Source organism: Protopterus annectens, chromosome 2.part2 (assembly GCF_019279795.1).
Source record: "Protopterus annectens isolate FY-2018-M chromosome 2.part2, PAN1.0, whole genome shotgun sequence".
Lineage (NCBI taxonomy): Eukaryota > Metazoa > Chordata > Ceratodontiformes > Protopteridae > Protopterus > Protopterus annectens.
Window position 1 is genome coordinate 575891683 of NC_056730.1, and position 17627 is coordinate 575909309.

Here is a 17627-nt window from a genome sequence, read left to right on the forward strand (position 1 = left end):
AAAACACGAAAATACACAATGCAGGATCCGATAAACCCAAACAAGTACCCAACAGGCAATGCCAGATAAGCAAAAAAACGTTTAATAGTTTGAAGCGCTTTTCGTCTGCAAAATATGCAGACTTCTTCAGAAACATGAGTAAAGGTTACAATCAATCCCTATAAGGAAATTATGCTTGCTAATTGTTAAAAACATCAATAAAACAATTAAGCAGAAAATAAAAAAATTAATTAAAAAATTACCATAAACACAAACTCCTCCTGTCAATTAACTCGACCAACTTACTACACATTAAGATATAACCTACGTTGTTTGACTCTAAAATAACTTAATAAGTCAAAGGCTTCCGTAATGAAAACCACAATACAACTTACACAGTGTATTTAGTACTGATCCTATTAACATTCAGTACTGTATAATACCCTATCAACAACATTAATGTTGTTGTTATAACTGTGTAATGTTATAATAAACCAAAATAAATGAACAATGAGTGGCCTAGCAATAAACCGTTAAGCCACACTGAACTATCTCTGAAGGCTCCTAAGAAAGGCCATACTTATGTTCCCAAACAAAAATTCGACATTGTTAGAGCAATTTTGGATATTAAATTGTATGTACGTAAACTGAATTTTAACTTGATGTTAGGTGGAAATGCAGACAATTTAAACACCAACCCATTTAGGGTTCCTAGCACCTTTAACCCTCCCCTGCACCCACTAGTTCAGATTTTTGAACAGATGTGTGAACTAGACTTGAGACAGAGATTTGACCACTCTTACGTCCACAACAGTGACCATATTAGTAAAATGGAACAGGAACACCTGGAATATATTAGGACACATAACATTCGAATTTGTAAGCCAGACAAGGGTGGGGGAGTAGTAGTGTTTGATAATAATGACTACTTTGAACGTATGTTAAACCTTTTGGATAACATTTCATACGAACTGCGTTCAAGATCCGAAGTTAACAGGGCGTACTCCACCATTAGGAATAGTATCGAGGACATGTTCATTGAAGGCAGATTGCAACAGGAGCACTACAATTTTATGATTACATCATACCCTAGATATCCTTACATATTTGGCATACCTAAAATTCACAAGGATTTAGGAAACCCCCCCATGCGACCCTTAGTGGATGGACGTGGCTCTCCCACCTATGCATGTGCAAAGATTGTTGATTCGATCTTACAGAAATACTTGTCCTTTGAACACCAAATTTGTAAGGACTCATTTTGTTTTTTAGGGAAGTTAGATGAGATAGAATTTGATATCAGTTACAACTTCCTAACAGTAGACGTAAAAGATTTGTACACTTGCATCCCTCAGGATATAGGAATAGATTGGGTGGGCCTTATGATGAAGAAAAACAGAGCCACTGTTGCAGAAATTTCGCTGGCAATTGAACACTTTGAAATAATTTTGTTTAACAACTACTTTATGCTGGGTGATAATTTCTACTTACAGAAGGTAGGGGTTGCTATGGGCTCCCCATGTGGAGCTAGTATAGCCAACATGGTAATGGCTTATTGGGAGAGAGAACACATATTTATTAATGACAAATTGATGACACACATAGTGTTCTACACCCGTTACCTGGATGACATCTTTATCCTACTTAAGGGCGACAAAATAGTTGGTAACACACTACTTGAATTTTTTAACACTTCCACGGATTTTCTCCGTTTCACTTCGACATATAGCAATCAAGCTATAGCTTACCTGGACATTTGGTTGGCCAAAAATACGGAGCTGAAAAGTTACGTGGCAAGTATTCATAGAAAAGCTACATACTCCAATTCTTTTTTACATTTTAGTAGTTGCCATCCTAACTACCAGAAACGTTCGGTAGTTAAAGGTCAGTTGGTTAGGGCGGCCCGTATAGTGAGTTTAGATGTTGATTTTCATTGTGAGTGCGAATTATTGAAGAGCATGTTTTTACATAGAGGCTACCCATTAAACCTTATTGATAATTTGATCAACGAGGTTAAGCACAAAAGGTCGAACGGGACATACAAACCTATCTTGAATGTAGGTTTGGCCTCAACGGATAGTGCAGTTAACATAGACGTCACAAACTTTTCTGGATCAACTAGTTCACTTGGTAAGGTTACTAACACTAGTATCTTGGGTCCAAGACTTATTATGACTTATGATACACAGTCACTACTGCATTGAACTTATTGGTAAGAATTGGGGTTTATTTAAAAGTAACCCCATGGTTTATGCCAAAGTAGGAGTCCGTCCAGAGGTAACCTTTAGGAGAGGTAAGAACTTGAAAATGATTTTGGAACAACCTTGTGTTAGTTTCTCAAGGACACCTGGCACTTTTAAATGCCAAAACTGCAATCAGTGCAGGTATATTGAAGAAAGTAATAGATTTGTAATACACCACAGGGTATTTAGGTTGAGATGTAGAGCTAGTTGTCACTCCAGAATGGTTGGTTATTTGGCTAAGTGCCAGAGATGCTCCGCATTTTACGTGGGAAAAACGGATCAGAAATTACGTGAACGAATATATGAGCACCAGTATGCCATCACAAAGAAAAAAAGTACAGTTTTGTACCTACCATAAATGTAGATGTCCGAACAGGATAGCATCTGCAGTCCTTACAAATGGGTTGTCCTGTCGTGTGTTTATGGTAATTTTTTAATTATTCTTTTAATTTTCTGCTTAATTGTTTTACTGGTGCCACTATCACAGATGGTACAGCAGTACACACACACTCATGGCACCCACCTCACACATACAGATAAATGCATATTTCTGGCAAGTGGTCATCAATAATCAAATACAAATGTTTGACTTACCATGTACAGATGACTCCACACTTGCTGGGGAGGATGGTCTTGGAAGTTTACAAAACGTAAGAACAGAATCACCACAATTCCAATAACACGGGGGAATAGAGTTTTTGCCTATATGTCCATTAACAATACTTTTAACTGAAACTTAGCTAACATGTCTACCCAAAGCCCATGTGTAATGAACACAAATGTGTTAACTGTATCAATTTATCTATAGGTTCAACAAAAAAAAATAATTACAACATGAACTATTACTTTCATTGTTTTACTATACAAGAAAATGTTATAAATTGACATATGTAAGTTTACCTGGAAGCCCTCCTGGCATATACTTCACCATCATTAGCACCAGCATCAGTCACATGTTGTTATGCACTTTCCACTGAGCTCTCTGGATCTGTGACAGTGGACAGGAACTCTTCATTTGGTGTCAGTGGTGGCTCTGTAACAGCCCCCCTTTAGACAGTTGTTTACAGGTAACTGCAGCTGCTCTCCTCTGGGTTAATAAAATCATATCAGTGACTCTATGATGCACCAAATTATAAGTCCTGCTGTGCCCACTACGGTAGTTACAGCATTGATTATCTGGTTCCAAACCTGCATTCTGTCAGACATATACCCACGTCCTGTCTCAAGCAGGATGACACAGTGGCACCTAAATGCTTGCACAATGACATAATTTTCTGAGTCACTGAAAGGGGGTTTACATGGATTGGTGCACTTGGATGCCGTTATCATATGTGACATAAAATAGATGAGGATAGAACACATAAATACCTCATAATTAAATTCCTGCTTATATGCACATATATATTTTCAATATTAATTACTGGAGACACACAAATTAGGTAGCAAAATTTAAGGTTATGTGGTTTAAAAATATCACACTCACATGTAAACCAATGTTTGATCCAAAACAAGGAATGACAATGGAGTAATGTATTGTTTACCACATAAAGAACTGGATGACTAAACAGTTTCAAGAGCAAACTTCATAAATCACAACTTTTGTTATATCAACACACAAATGGTATGTGGCTCCCCACCCCCCCACCCCCACCCCCCCAAAAAAAACAGACAAATGACAGTTTGCACCAAGCAAGGAATAACACATTAGTCAATGGCTATTAATTCTTTCAAAAACATTCTCACAAAATGTGCACATATTTACATCAGAAAAGTCAGTTTTATACGATTGCCAGTCACCTCTCCTTGTGTCCAGCACTCTTGTAGAGGTGTCTCTGGGCCATCTTAGACACCTACCATTCACAGTATAGGACATTTACATTTCACTGAAATAACATAGAACAGTGTATAATAATCAGTTGTAACAATAACATTTGTGATGAAAGTTAATAAGGCTATCTGAGAAAGTAAAATGCCTGTGCCAACAGTGAACTTATAAGAAGTGCATACAGATTAAATGTTCCATTTTCTGATGTGTGTGTGCGTGTGTGTGTGTGTGTGTGTGTGTGTGTGTGTGTGTGTGTGTGTGTGTGTGTGTGTGTGTGTGTGTAGTGTGTGTGTGTATATTTTCATTGTAACATGTGAACAAATCTAACATATACTTGAAAAATACAATCATACCTTAGCAAAATCAGAAGTCTTCTGTGCATATTTATTTATTTATTTATTTAACATTTGTTGACTGGGCTAGTCTAACTGGATATATGTCCATTTTCAGTAGAGGCCCAAGGAGAAAAGCTCAGAGTCATTACAAAGAAAGAAAAAAAAAAATATATATATATATATATATATATATATATATATATATATATATATATATATACACAAAATAGTCCACCAGAACAGTTGAACTATATAAAAAAAAAAATCCAAATGAATAGCCATCTTCTTCTGTGTTGTCCACATACACAACTCTCCTCACCTTTAGGTTCCCTAGCTATATGGTTACCTTTTTATAGTGTAGATTCAGGCCACGTAGCATGGCGAAAATGCAAATGAGGTGTGAACTCAACAGAATTGCTGAATGTCAAACTTTTGACTTCATTTAGCAGGTGTAAACATACTGTAGGAAATGCCGCAGTGTTCATTGCTAATGAACTGCAACTGTGAATGATTATAGTAGGGAGAAGGAAAACATAATAGCAATGCAGATTCCATTACCTGCAGTGGGTATTTCACCCAGGATACACTTACAAAGTGTAGAAGTAATTGTAGCGAGCTTTTAAATGGAAGTGAGCAGTGCACATTTCTCAGTTTTTGTTAACTAATAGCCAGACTCAACTGCCTTTATTGAAAACTGTATATTACTGTCATGTAGTATTCTCATACATTTTAAGGACAATGATACAAAATGCCTTACAGAGTGCATGTCTGAAAATACAGCACAGATAAGAGAAAAATGAACACAATACAAAGATAAGACAGAGCTGCATTGGTGTAAAAATACTCATAAATGGTGGTGTGATCAGTTATTGCACTAAATTTGTAAGTAACATATGTACTAACAACTGAGAGTGTACAAGTGAAATATGTCTTGTTAATACTTTGTTTGGAAATGAGACTTGCTTCTATGCAGAATGATTTGCATTCCTGCTACAAAGCTGTTTCTGTGGCAAAGAGAGATAAGACACCCTGACTGTGTTTTGTAGATTCATTAGTCTGACAGTTCAAATCCAGAGTTGTGTAAAAATCTGTAATGTGTGTCTCAGCTAGATTAATAAAATGCTGCTGACAGTATGAGTGTAATGTGAGTGGTTGCTGAGACATTGTAAGTTGTTTACAAAATATTACAACTGTAATAGTTACTGTGTTTACTGTGACTTATAAAATTAAGTTTAAGACTTAGGACCTAAAGAATACTACCACTATAAAAATAGTTTACGTTGAAGAGTGTGCCATTTATACTTCTTTCATAATCCCTGTGGTTCCAGAGATATGAACATTTGTTTGAAATATGAGGACATAACTTGATTCTGTCAAAAAGCTTAGGATCCACCCACTGGAAGTTACAGTGCAAACTTCCTGAGCTCCTTTGAAGCAAATGAGTTAAAATGTATTTTGCAATTATTAAATTTTTTTAACATATAAATATGTTTGCGGTGCGTGGTTTAACACAAACACAGTGAAACAGATAAATAAATTAAATGTAATGTAAGTTGTCTGATAAAGACTGCATAAACTACAGCTGTGAATCAAGTGTGTGTGTGTGTGTGTGTGTGTGTGTTTGTGTGTGTGTGTGTGTGTGTGTGTGTGTGTGTGTGTGTGTGTGTGTGTGTGTGTGTGTGTGTGTGTGTGTGTGTGTGTGTGTATAGCACACCTGGTAAACATGATGAAGGACAGTATATAGTATATTTAGATCATGATTCAAGTCCCACATTTATCTTTTAATGATGAAACCTAATAAACACTTGTTACAAGAATAATGCAGGTTGTGCTTTGCTTCTCACATTTGAGCATCACCTACCTTCACTCAAACATGGCATAACGGGCTAGACAACAAGCAGACATTGTTGTTGTTGTTTGTCTTTCGGCTTTTCCCAGTTAGGGGTTGCCACAGCAGAACTCCGGTCCGCTAATGATTGGCAGTAGATTTTCACGAACGCCGAGGTGCCAGCTCGACGATCAACCTTCAACGAAGGCACGCCCATTTACGTGTGTCTTTTGAATGCTCACCCAACCGCGGGGAGGACAAGCAGACTCCACACAAAATTTCAAAAAGGATACATTATTAAATATTTGGCTTTCCATCATGCAAGCCCACTACGCTTTGTTGTGAGATGTTCTGCAACACCTGCAGGTCCAGAACACCTGCAGACAGTAGGCAGAATTGTCAATTTTAAAAAGGATACATTGTTTCTTCTTTTGCTTACCTACACGCAAACCCGCTAAGCAGCATCCAAAACATCTGCAGACACCAAGGAGATACTTATCAGTTTTAAAACAGATACATTCTATCATATGTTGTTTGCCACCGTGCAAACATGCTAAGTGCCATTGTGAGGCAGTCAGCATACATACATGGTAATGAAGGTGAAAATATACAGCTACTGCCTAGTTGTTCCTGCTGCAGCAGTTGTAAGTTAAGGGCTACAATACAGGTGAGCCTGGGTTCTAATATAGCAAAGTCCAAAATTTTATTACTGCTGTTCCAGTTTACTTTATATAAAAATTAACATTAGAAAAATAATTACACATAGAAATAATTATCTTTAGGATATCTGATATATATTAAATGTGTAACTGTGTGTATCAGTAGAATTATGGTTCTATAATTAAACATTTATTTTCTGAACTTTCATGTCACACACACACATGGTTAAACTCTTTAATGTATATGTATAACTAACAAGCAAGTCTGACAAACAAGGTCTGAGTTGCAATGAACACTCTGCACAGTAACGACTGTAAAAACTACACTTGTAGCCCAACTTTTCCTGTGGCAATCAGTATAAGGTAATGCTCACAATACAGGTGAGCCAGGGTTCTAATCTAGCACACTCCCAGTTTTATTAATGGTTGTCCACTCACTTTTAAAAAATAAAGAACAATGTAAATAGAATTATAAATAACAATAACTATGTAGAGCACTGGAGCTGATATGAATTGTATGTGTGATTGAGGGTATACTGACAAGTATGTTACATGTTACTGTAATTATAATTGTCTTTTCTGGCCTTGGATGGATTTCATACTACAATGAATGCATAAACCAGGACCTTGTCAGATCACACACATACATGGTTAACCCCGCATTCTGTCATTTGTATTTATATATAATTAATTAGCATGTCTGACAAGCACTTCTTCTGTGGCAAGGATGAAAAAACACCTATATGGAAGAATATGTTTTGTCGATGTTACATAGGTTTGAATCCCACATTATACAAAATACTTTTATCAGTGTGTAAAGAAACCAAAAAATGTGTCGGATCATAAAATTTATACCCCAAATACATGCCTGCAAAGTTAATCAATTAACATTTACAGCAGCATCCAAACCAAAAACACAGTTAAGTAGAATAAAGGCACTCATATTAAAAATTTCATATAAAATATTTAGACTGATGACTGTATAAATATGAAACTCCTGTTGATATAAATAAATTGAGTACTGATTGTTTTTATACAGTACTTCACTATAGTCATTCCCTCTCATATTTCCAATAATTATCACATGAAATTATTTAATTATATCACAAATACATAGGTAAAAAAATGAGATAGAGCTGGATTTGAACCTTGTATCATCTGTGCTTTTTAAATAAGAACTCATTGCTACTAGCTACTACACCTGCTGTTACAGAGTCAACTAGGCAGCAGGTGTTTTTTCTTCCACTCAGTACTATCCAAAATATTGACTGTAGCGCAACTTCAGTTAGTGTGTTTGCAAGGAGGAAAGCGAACCAATAGAACTCTTATAATTTTCTCAGTGAAGCAGAGACTCATGTTTGCTTGTCCCTTAACTATGTGCAAATGCAGAAAGCAGTATAAATACTTCTTTATGCTTATACAATTTATGACACAACATTTCTGGTATGAACTAGTTATGAGCACCATACTATCTGTTGGCTGTGTCTAGCATAGCCAGTTTGGATTAAGTACTTCTCAGGTTCAAGTACCATAGTATCTGTTAGCTGTGTCTAGCATAGCCAGTTTGGATTAAGTACTTCTCAGGTTCAAGTACCATAGTATCTGTTAGCTGTGTCTAGCATAGCCAGTTCGGATTAAGTACTTCTCAGGTTCAAGTACCATAGTATCTGTTAGCTGTGTCTAGCATAGCCAGTTTGGATTAAGTACTTCTCAGGTTCAAGTACCATAGTATCTGTTAGCTGTGTCTAGCATAGCCAGTTCGGATTAAGTACTTCTCAGGTTCAAGTACCATAGTATCTGTTAGCTGTGTCTAGCATAGCCAGTTTGGATTAAGTACTTCTCAGGTTCAAGTACCATAGTATCTGTTAGCTGTGTCTAGCATAGCCAGTTTGGATTAAGTACTTCTCAAATTCTACTAAGAGTCCTTACATGTGCATCTCACATGTGCAAACATTTTGCCATCAATCGAGCAAACCAGCTGCTCAGCACAGCACTATGGAAAGTGCACATTAGCATGTATTACTTATTTTTACTATGCAGTTAGTCTTCATCCCATGAAAGTACATGTGAAAAGACAACCAAAGGGAAGGCACTTTTTAAGGACAAAGCACATATCCATACTCAGTCATGTGTTAACTGCACCCATGACTTGAAACTTGTTATGTCAGTACTTGCTCCCAAATATCAACTACACTACAGAAATAAATAGCAAAACTGCATTGTTGCATATCACAAACACCTTTATAATGAAAATAAACATTCAGATTGTCTTATATATGTATTAATGTGGACAACAATTCTTCACAAATTTTAACACACACATATGATCACAAAAAATATATGTGTCTGTATGTTACAATTTAAGTGTGTGCTGTACACAACATACAGGAAAATAGTTGCATAAGTCTCATTTCTGCTATATCCATTCCTGACTGCTTTTTGCATCTAGTTTGACAAGCTGTCTCTTAAAGTATACCTGCACATTGGGAATACAACAGAAAATAGTACCTCCACACTTTGCACACCACTCTCATAACAGGATATGTTGCCCACATCATATCAAGATAATGGCATCATCTATAAAGACCACTATGACAAGGGGAAAATATACTTCAAGAGTGTTGCAATCATCAAATACTGTGTTTTGCAGATGGGAACAATATACTTGCAGTACATGTGTTAAATTAGCACAGCAGTTGTATTATGTGTGTGTCTCTATGTATGTGTGTTTGTGTGTGTACATAGTCAGAGGAACTTCAGTTTGTATCCTAATGGTGTCAGCCTGATTCCATGCAGAACTAATATCTTTATAGTCGTACATGGATACCCAGCCATTTCATGCAGGCCTCATATCTTCTCACAAGCATCCAATAAGAATGTCATCCACTACATATTATCCAGCAGCAATATAAAAGTCAGACTTGTGCTGTGGTGCCTGTGTTAAGAGCTGAGTTCTCTAGCTGGTGTACCTAGTTAGGTAGGGCCTCTAATCTCACTGCAGTCAACTGGTGTGTGTGTGTGCGTGTGTGCGTGTGTGCGTGTGTGTGTGTGTGTGTGTGTGTGTGTGTGTGTGTGTGTGTGTGTGTGTGTGTGTGTGTGTGCGTGTGTGTGTGTGTGTGTGTGTGTGTGTGTGTGTGTGTGTGTGTGTGTGTGTGTGTGTCTAGTCAGAGAAGCATAAGTGCGAATCTTAGTGTCAGCAATACAGTTCTGTTGAGTACAAATTTTTTGACAGTCGTACATGCCTACACATCCATGTCATACAATCCTCCCAACATCTTCTCTCAAACATCTAGTGATGATGGCGTCAACTATAACTTGTTCAGCACTAGAGAAGTCAGACTTGTGCCATGGTTCTTGTGTTAAATACGGAGTTCTCTTGTTGGTACACCTAGTTATTTAGGGGTTCTAATCTCACTGCAGTCAGCTGGTGTGTGTATGTGCGTGTGCATGTGTGCAATCATAAGAGCATAAGTATTTATCCTATGGCCAACAATCCAGTTCTGTGGACAAGAAATAATTTTGACAGTTGTACATAGCTACCCAGCAATCTTATACCATTATGCCAAACTCCTACCCCAGGTGTGGGAGTTTGGCATAATGGTTAAGGTGTTTACCTTATCAACACAAGGTTCAGGGTTTGATTCTCAACATGAGATAATTGTCTAGGATTAAAATGGCCTACAAGGGCAGTTAGCCTAGTACTAATCTATGAAACTATGAACCTATACAGGCCTCCCAACATCTTCTCTCAAGCATCCAATGAGGATGTCATCCACTCTGAAATATTTAGCAGCACTGTAAAAGTCAGACTTATGACATAGTGCTTGTGTTAAGTACTATGCTCTGTAAACAGCTAAGTAGGGGTTCTACTCTCACTGTGGTCACCTAGTATATATGTGTTTGTGTTCACTCAGCTCACATTCAAGAGACCATTGTAGACCAGTGTGTGAGACATTCATGCTATCATTTTCTTCTCAGCAGACACTGTTGATGTCATCAGCTATAAAGTGTTGTCTGAGACTACAAAAGCCAGACTTGTGCTGTGGTGCGTAAATACTGTGCTCTTTAAATAGTTAGGTTGGGGTTCTACTCTCACTGTGGTCAACTAGTGTGAGTGCCTGTTTGTGATCATTTGGTTGACATTCAAGAGACCATTTTTGACCAGCATGTGATATGTTCCTACTACCGTCTTCTTCTCACCAGGCACTGGTAATGTCATCAGCTATAAAGTGTTGTCTGACACTATAGAAGGCAGACTTGTGCTGTGGTGCTTGCATTAAGTACTGCGCTCTGTAGATAGTCAGGTAGGGGTTCTACTCTCACCACGGTCAACTTGTTTATGTGTACATCCAACAATCAGTATGGTGACAATTTCAGAACATGTGAATCCACAAATATGTCAGACACTTTGAACATTTTCTTGTAACATACACTTATGATGTCATCCTGTATAACATGCACTGTGACAGTATTCAAGACAAACCTGTGCTTTGGTAGTAACATTAAGTATTGTATTCTCAAGCTACTTTACTTAGATATATAGGGGTTCTAATCTGACAGCAGGCAATCTGAGTGTGTATGCATCCAAATATCACTTTTGAGACAATTTTACATAGAGATGTGACTCCACATCCATGTCCAGCACTCCTCCCAATATGTCCTTCTCAGCATACAATGATGCTATCATACTCCATAAAGTGCAATGTGACACCGTTAAACTCAGACATATGTGGTGGTGCCAGTGTTACATTGCATACCATTCATCTTCTATACCTACATTGGTTTGTTTGTGTCTTTCGGCTTTTCCCGGTTAGGGGTCGCCACAGCGGAACTCCGGTCCGCTAATGATTGGCAGTTGATTTTTACGTACTGGCTTGCCAGGCCTGACGCACAACCTTCAATGAAGATATGCCCATTCACGCATGTCTCCACGCAGAAGACGCTCTAGCTGAGAATCAAACCAGACAGTGTCTTATTGTGAGGCGACAATGCTACTGCACCACCACCACGAGTACCTTCTATACCTACATTGGTATAATGCTCAAATCAGGCCCAGTCTACTGCTGTGTGTGTGTGTGTGTGTGTGTGTGTGTGTGTGTGTGTGTGTGTGTGTGTGTGTGTGTGTGTGTGTGTGTGTGTGTGTGTGTGTGTGTGTGTGTGTGTGTGTGTGTGTATGTGTGTGTGTGTGTGTGTGTGTTTGTGTAGTTGGTGGCACATTATGGTAACTGTATGATCTTTGGAACTGCTCAATTCACTACCACTTAGAAGAACCTTTAACGTAGCCCCATGCATCCACCATCCTCCTTTTTCCTCTGGCCACATGATATCTTTCTTGCAGAGTGGAGGATGTCTTCATGTCAAATATGCATACACATATCATGACGCAGAGTCCTTCCTTGAGCCTCTGCAAGCAATCTCCAGACCACTGCATGTGTGACTGCTAATTCTGTCATGGTGTGGTGCACATGTCCCATATGGACAGTGGCAGAATGTAATGCAATCCAACAAATAAATATATACATACACACAATAGTCTTACTATCTTCCATCATATAGATATAGAGAGATTGTTTTAAATGGTATAGTAATAGCTTGGACTTTGTGTGATGTTGGCTGTTAGCCTAATAATGTCCTATGACTACTATGAACATTTGACATGTCTTTGACATGTGCTATGTTGAGGTGTGGATGTACAGTATGCCTACAAGAGGGTATTACAATCTGTGATGTGAGCTAATGTGTAGATGGCCACTGCAGTCATTTCATTACATGCTTCTTCTATAACAGCTGTAGTAATATGCTTCTTGAGAACTGTTGACATGGTATGATCATTTTTATGTATATTGGCTTGTTAGGATATGTGTTGTACTGGAGCAGATCAATATTCTACACAGTTCTCATTCCACCATCACAATGACACTTGCAGTATGGCACAGGTGTGCACGTGTCTACTTACCATCATTAAATGTTTTGTGACAGACATCAATATAAATTCATACTGATTACACAGGCACATAAGTCTTGTCTCATCCACATGTTGTAATGATGTGATATACACAAAAATATCATGTTTTGATTCAGTTGCAACCTTGTGGAATTCATTGTATGTGCAGCTGCGTTGCTATTCCCAAGGATTACTGAGGTGGTCACCATTGTGTGACTGTTAGCATTTGTGTCTAGAAATGTTCTGCATGAGCCACCAACAACTGATCTCTAATGTGTCCCAATATCACATCAAGACACTCAAACACAGCTTTCCCACGGAAGAAACACAGTGCAAGTGATGGAATTACGTGACATTAGTATAGTTGTATGACTCATTACAACTATACCAGTGTGTGGAATGTGATGCAGCATGACCAAGGTTGTATTTGGAGGTTTTTTTCACAAACCATTTATTTCAATAAATGTGAAATGTTAAGGGAAATACACAACTAATCACAAAGCTGTTTGTGGATGCCACCAGCCATACTCAACTGGAGAAAATAGACAATCTGCTAGCTGACAGTTTGTTTCATACTTCACTCCCCCCACCACCTATCACCACTGGCCATCAGCCAAAGCATACATGCAAGCATTACTCAGTTTTCTTCTCAGGAGGGCAGCTAATCTGTGAACTCTCTACAGCTAATAACACAGAATCAATGGGCCCTGACAACATCACAATTTGCCTGTGACATGACTTAAAATCTGACCTAGCAGACTCAGTTGGATCCCTACTTCAACACAGCCTCCAGACAGCCTGTGGTCTTGTAGAAAGGTGTACAGCAACAGTCATCTGTCTGACTGGTGGGGATCATCGCCTGAAGCATGGGGTTATAGACCCATACTCCTGACTGTCCTCATCTGTGAGGCAGACCAATGAGTCATCATGGACCCTTATCAAAAAGAACACAGATAATTACATGGCTGTGTACCAAATCCATGATTGATTTAAGGCTACATTGTGACTGTTACATCTGTTTGACTGTTTATGTCCTCAAGAAGGTCACCAAGGGCATGCATGAGGAAAACACTATCACCCTTTATAACTTTACCTGGCCAAGGCATTTGACACACTCAGGTACTATAGAGAAATTGTCTCAAGTGAGCATAAATACCTACATCACCAAGTGGATAGACAAATGGATCACATACATGACAGATAATGTTGAAGTGTATGAAGTCACCAGAGTCCAGTCACCAGGCCCATACCTCAGGATTCTGTACTAGGCCCTTTCCTGTTCATTATTTAGGTCTCAGAAGTCAAGACTAGTTTACACATCCTTTGTCTAACCAGCTTTGTGATGACTGCAAATTGTGGACAATTACTGAATCCAAGATTTGTCTTGATATAATGCAAACAGTATTACCATACACATAGGATTGTTGCCAGACCCATAGAGACACAGTAGATATACAAAGATCTTGGGATGATTAGTTCCTTTATGAAAGCAAATACACAAGCTAATTACTATATAGACAGCACACCCCTATGAGTAGACCAAGTGGTATGTGACCTGTGTACTCAGGTAGATGGTATGCAGAACACCCACCAGCATGTGCCCACAGTGCTGACTAATCCCTTGTATGTAGCACAACTCCTGAGTATGTGGAGGACATCCACATCAAATGACATTACAATCCCATTGCTCACAGCCCTCATCACACCAGTAATTAAGTATAATGCACCCTTTTTCATTTACCTCCCAACACATCTTCCAGGAAAGATTTACTCAAGTGTATCACTTTTGCTCCAATGAGCTCCCACATATCTTATCAGCCATACCTAAGTATTCTTTTTGATGCATAACCATTAGGAGTTGACAGTGCAGAACCCCCATGAAAGTGTTATACAAGATGCATGTGTGATACATGTTCCTGTGATGCACATACAAGATGCATGTGTGATACATGTTCCTGTGATGCACACAAGAGGTACACAGCTGATTGACAACATTGATGGCATGCGTTACATTCATGACAGTGTGGATTGTGGCATGTATATGCCATGCAAACCTGTCAGCTGACCAGGATTGCTCATAATTTAAACTACAGGTGTAACAGTGTCCCTCTTAACTCCTCCAAAAGATGGTAATTTTTGAGGAAGATGTTCTTGATTCCCCTTGTAGATTACTGACACATCATGACAATTGTACAAGTGTGTTCTTGCATAATAACTCACAATCACGTATTGTATGACAGTGACACAGATTACTGGTGGTATTATTCTGATATTGCCCCTGATTTTGCATGCTTCTATCTACTGTTGTCTATGAGCCTGTTATTATGTGCCCCACTTGGTTGAGACCTCTGCTGACATTACATTCATATTCAAGCAACTCATTTTGCACATCTTCACAACATGCACCTACCTCCTATTGTATGTACCATCCTTGATAAATGTCCTCTCCAGTGATCATGTCAGGGTGCTTATATCACAAAAATTCTTCTCCATTGATGTCATCATGTGTGACAGTGATATAATATACAATAACTGTGTGATGATATGACTGTACCCACACAGGAGGTGTAAACAGCATTACATACTATATCATGTACATATATGATTACTGTTCATGCTACAACTGTCTTGTCTCTGTGGTGTGTGTACATTGACATGCCCTCATCTGCTGTACATTATCATATCTCACTTGTCCTCTTCCCTTGTGTTTATTCCTACTATTCATGTGTGTGGCCCTTTTCAGTACACACACTTCCCCAGAATAATTATTTGTACAGCAGTCTATGTACCCTTGCTGATCACTACCAAAAACCTTTATTCAGTATGCCTAAAACAGGGTTTCACACTACTCTGCACTGACTATACTTTCCTATAATGTGTTAGAACTGTATACATCACCTTATATTAAACCCTGCTAGTCACTGTGGCTGCCTGCACAGTTCCACAGAATTAGTTTACATGTAGGTAAACAGGTTTGCATGTCTGTAGGTGTTTGTGCTGCTTTACATGGTTTTCTGGCCAGCAACACTGTTGCTGGCTTCAAAACTTCTCTATTATTTGTGTAAGTGCGATGTGCGGCATGCATATGCAATTAACGCTACTGCTCACGGCAACACTGTTGCTGGCTACTAAACGTCTCTAATATTTGTGTAAGAGCGATGTGCAGCATGCATATGCAATTAATGCTACTGCTCACCATGCAAACATGTAAACTCTGCGTAGGCCTCACATTAAGCCTTCACGGAGTTTATTGAATCCCCAGGAATATTATTACCTGTTCCATTTGCTTATTTATTAAAAAGAATTCAAAGCAGATAACCACTGACTTATTGTAAATGCGACTGGTTATGTATGTTTTAAGACAACTAATAAAATGTCCTAAACCTTCGTGCACTGTAGTATTGCCTTCATATAAGAGCAGAAGATCTCTGGAATGCAGGGTTCAAAACTGAGTCAGTGTGTTGACTGTTTCTTTTGACAGAGAAGTTTTATGTTCAGTCTCAGTGCAAGTTAAGGGAAAGTTGTGTGGTGATAAAACAACCAGTAAATAATTAAATAAGTAATCATTTAACACTGCTTGCAAAACAGACACATGTAAACCTAAAAGTAAGCTTAAGATGTTCAAACATATTTTATTTAAGTAACTGGGATGATGCCCTACTTTTGTTACAGATAGATAAATGATCTGTTATTTTGGAAACATAATTCATTTCAGAAGTCAGATTCTTACAAAACAGCATTTAATTCCCCTTGTCTTTGTTTCTGCTTACAGTTTTTCATGGAGTGCTTTTTCATATTCATAACTTGTTTTGTTTTTATCTCCTGTTTTGGATGTGTTTGTTTATCTGTCCTGTGAACCTAGCCACTGTCTCACAGCTACCCATCTGGAATCAACTCATCAACTCCACTCCGCATCCCGGATAATCTCAGCATGGCAGCTACTTCTCTACTTACTGAGGTGAGATTACTTGCCTTGCTCTGCATTCAGGGAGAGGTGCTGATACAGTCTCCTGTGGTGATGGACAAACCTTCATCACAACATTGGTGTTTAATTCCTATGCTTATGTCTTTTGAAGTGGTAATCCGGGACTGGCTCTCATGTGCTGTGTGGTTTTAGTACAATACACAATGTATATAAAAAAATAAAGAGAAAGAACAAATACCTTCATATGCTACAGCAGGAGTGTCCAACCTTTTGGCTTGCTAGGGCCGCATTGAGTGAACAGAAATGGTCTTGGGGCCGCATATAAAATATAACATACAGTTACCTCTTTCGTTGCTCCAGAAGACCACAGTCGACCTCCTGGCTGTACTGTAGGTGCTTTTGAACAATGAATAAATGTAATAAATGCCTAATATTTGCCTTAAAATTCTAATTCTCATTCTAATTCTAATTCTGTAATCTAACAGTTAACTCTAACATCTTAGTTAATATATCTATATATATATATATATATATATATTTTTTTTTTTTTTTTACAAATAAACAGATATTCACTACAGCGCTAGCATTTCTCACTGGGAAAACCATTCCAGCAGTCCAACTACATAAAATGTCAACATCAGCAGTCCTACAATACTATAATCCACAAAAATAACCCAACTCACCCAAACAAATAACTGGTGTCAGAAATATGGCCTCAAGCTAAATGCCAAAAAATGCATCATCATCCCCTTTGAGGAGAGTGATGTCCCCACAAATTATCACATTAATAACAACGTTGTAAGCACGCAATAAGTTGTATGGTACTTGGGCACCCAGGTTGATAGAAACCTGACTTTTGACCACCACCACGTTGTCTCCGTTGTAAGGA

General features: G+C 38.3%; 1 protein-coding gene across 2 annotated transcripts in view; it reads left to right on the top strand.

Annotated features, from left to right (window-relative positions):
• The window catches only part of RPS6KL1 (ribosomal protein S6 kinase like 1), a 491164-nt gene that overhangs the window by 402390 nt on the left and 71147 nt on the right, over positions 1-17627 (top strand). For both annotated transcript variants that reach the window (XM_044064031.1, XM_044064032.1), the window contains exon 11: positions 16676-16771. In XM_044064031.1, the coding sequence (XP_043919966.1) occupies positions 16676-16771 (96 nt within the window). The remainder of the gene's footprint in view (positions 1-16675; positions 16772-17627) is intronic.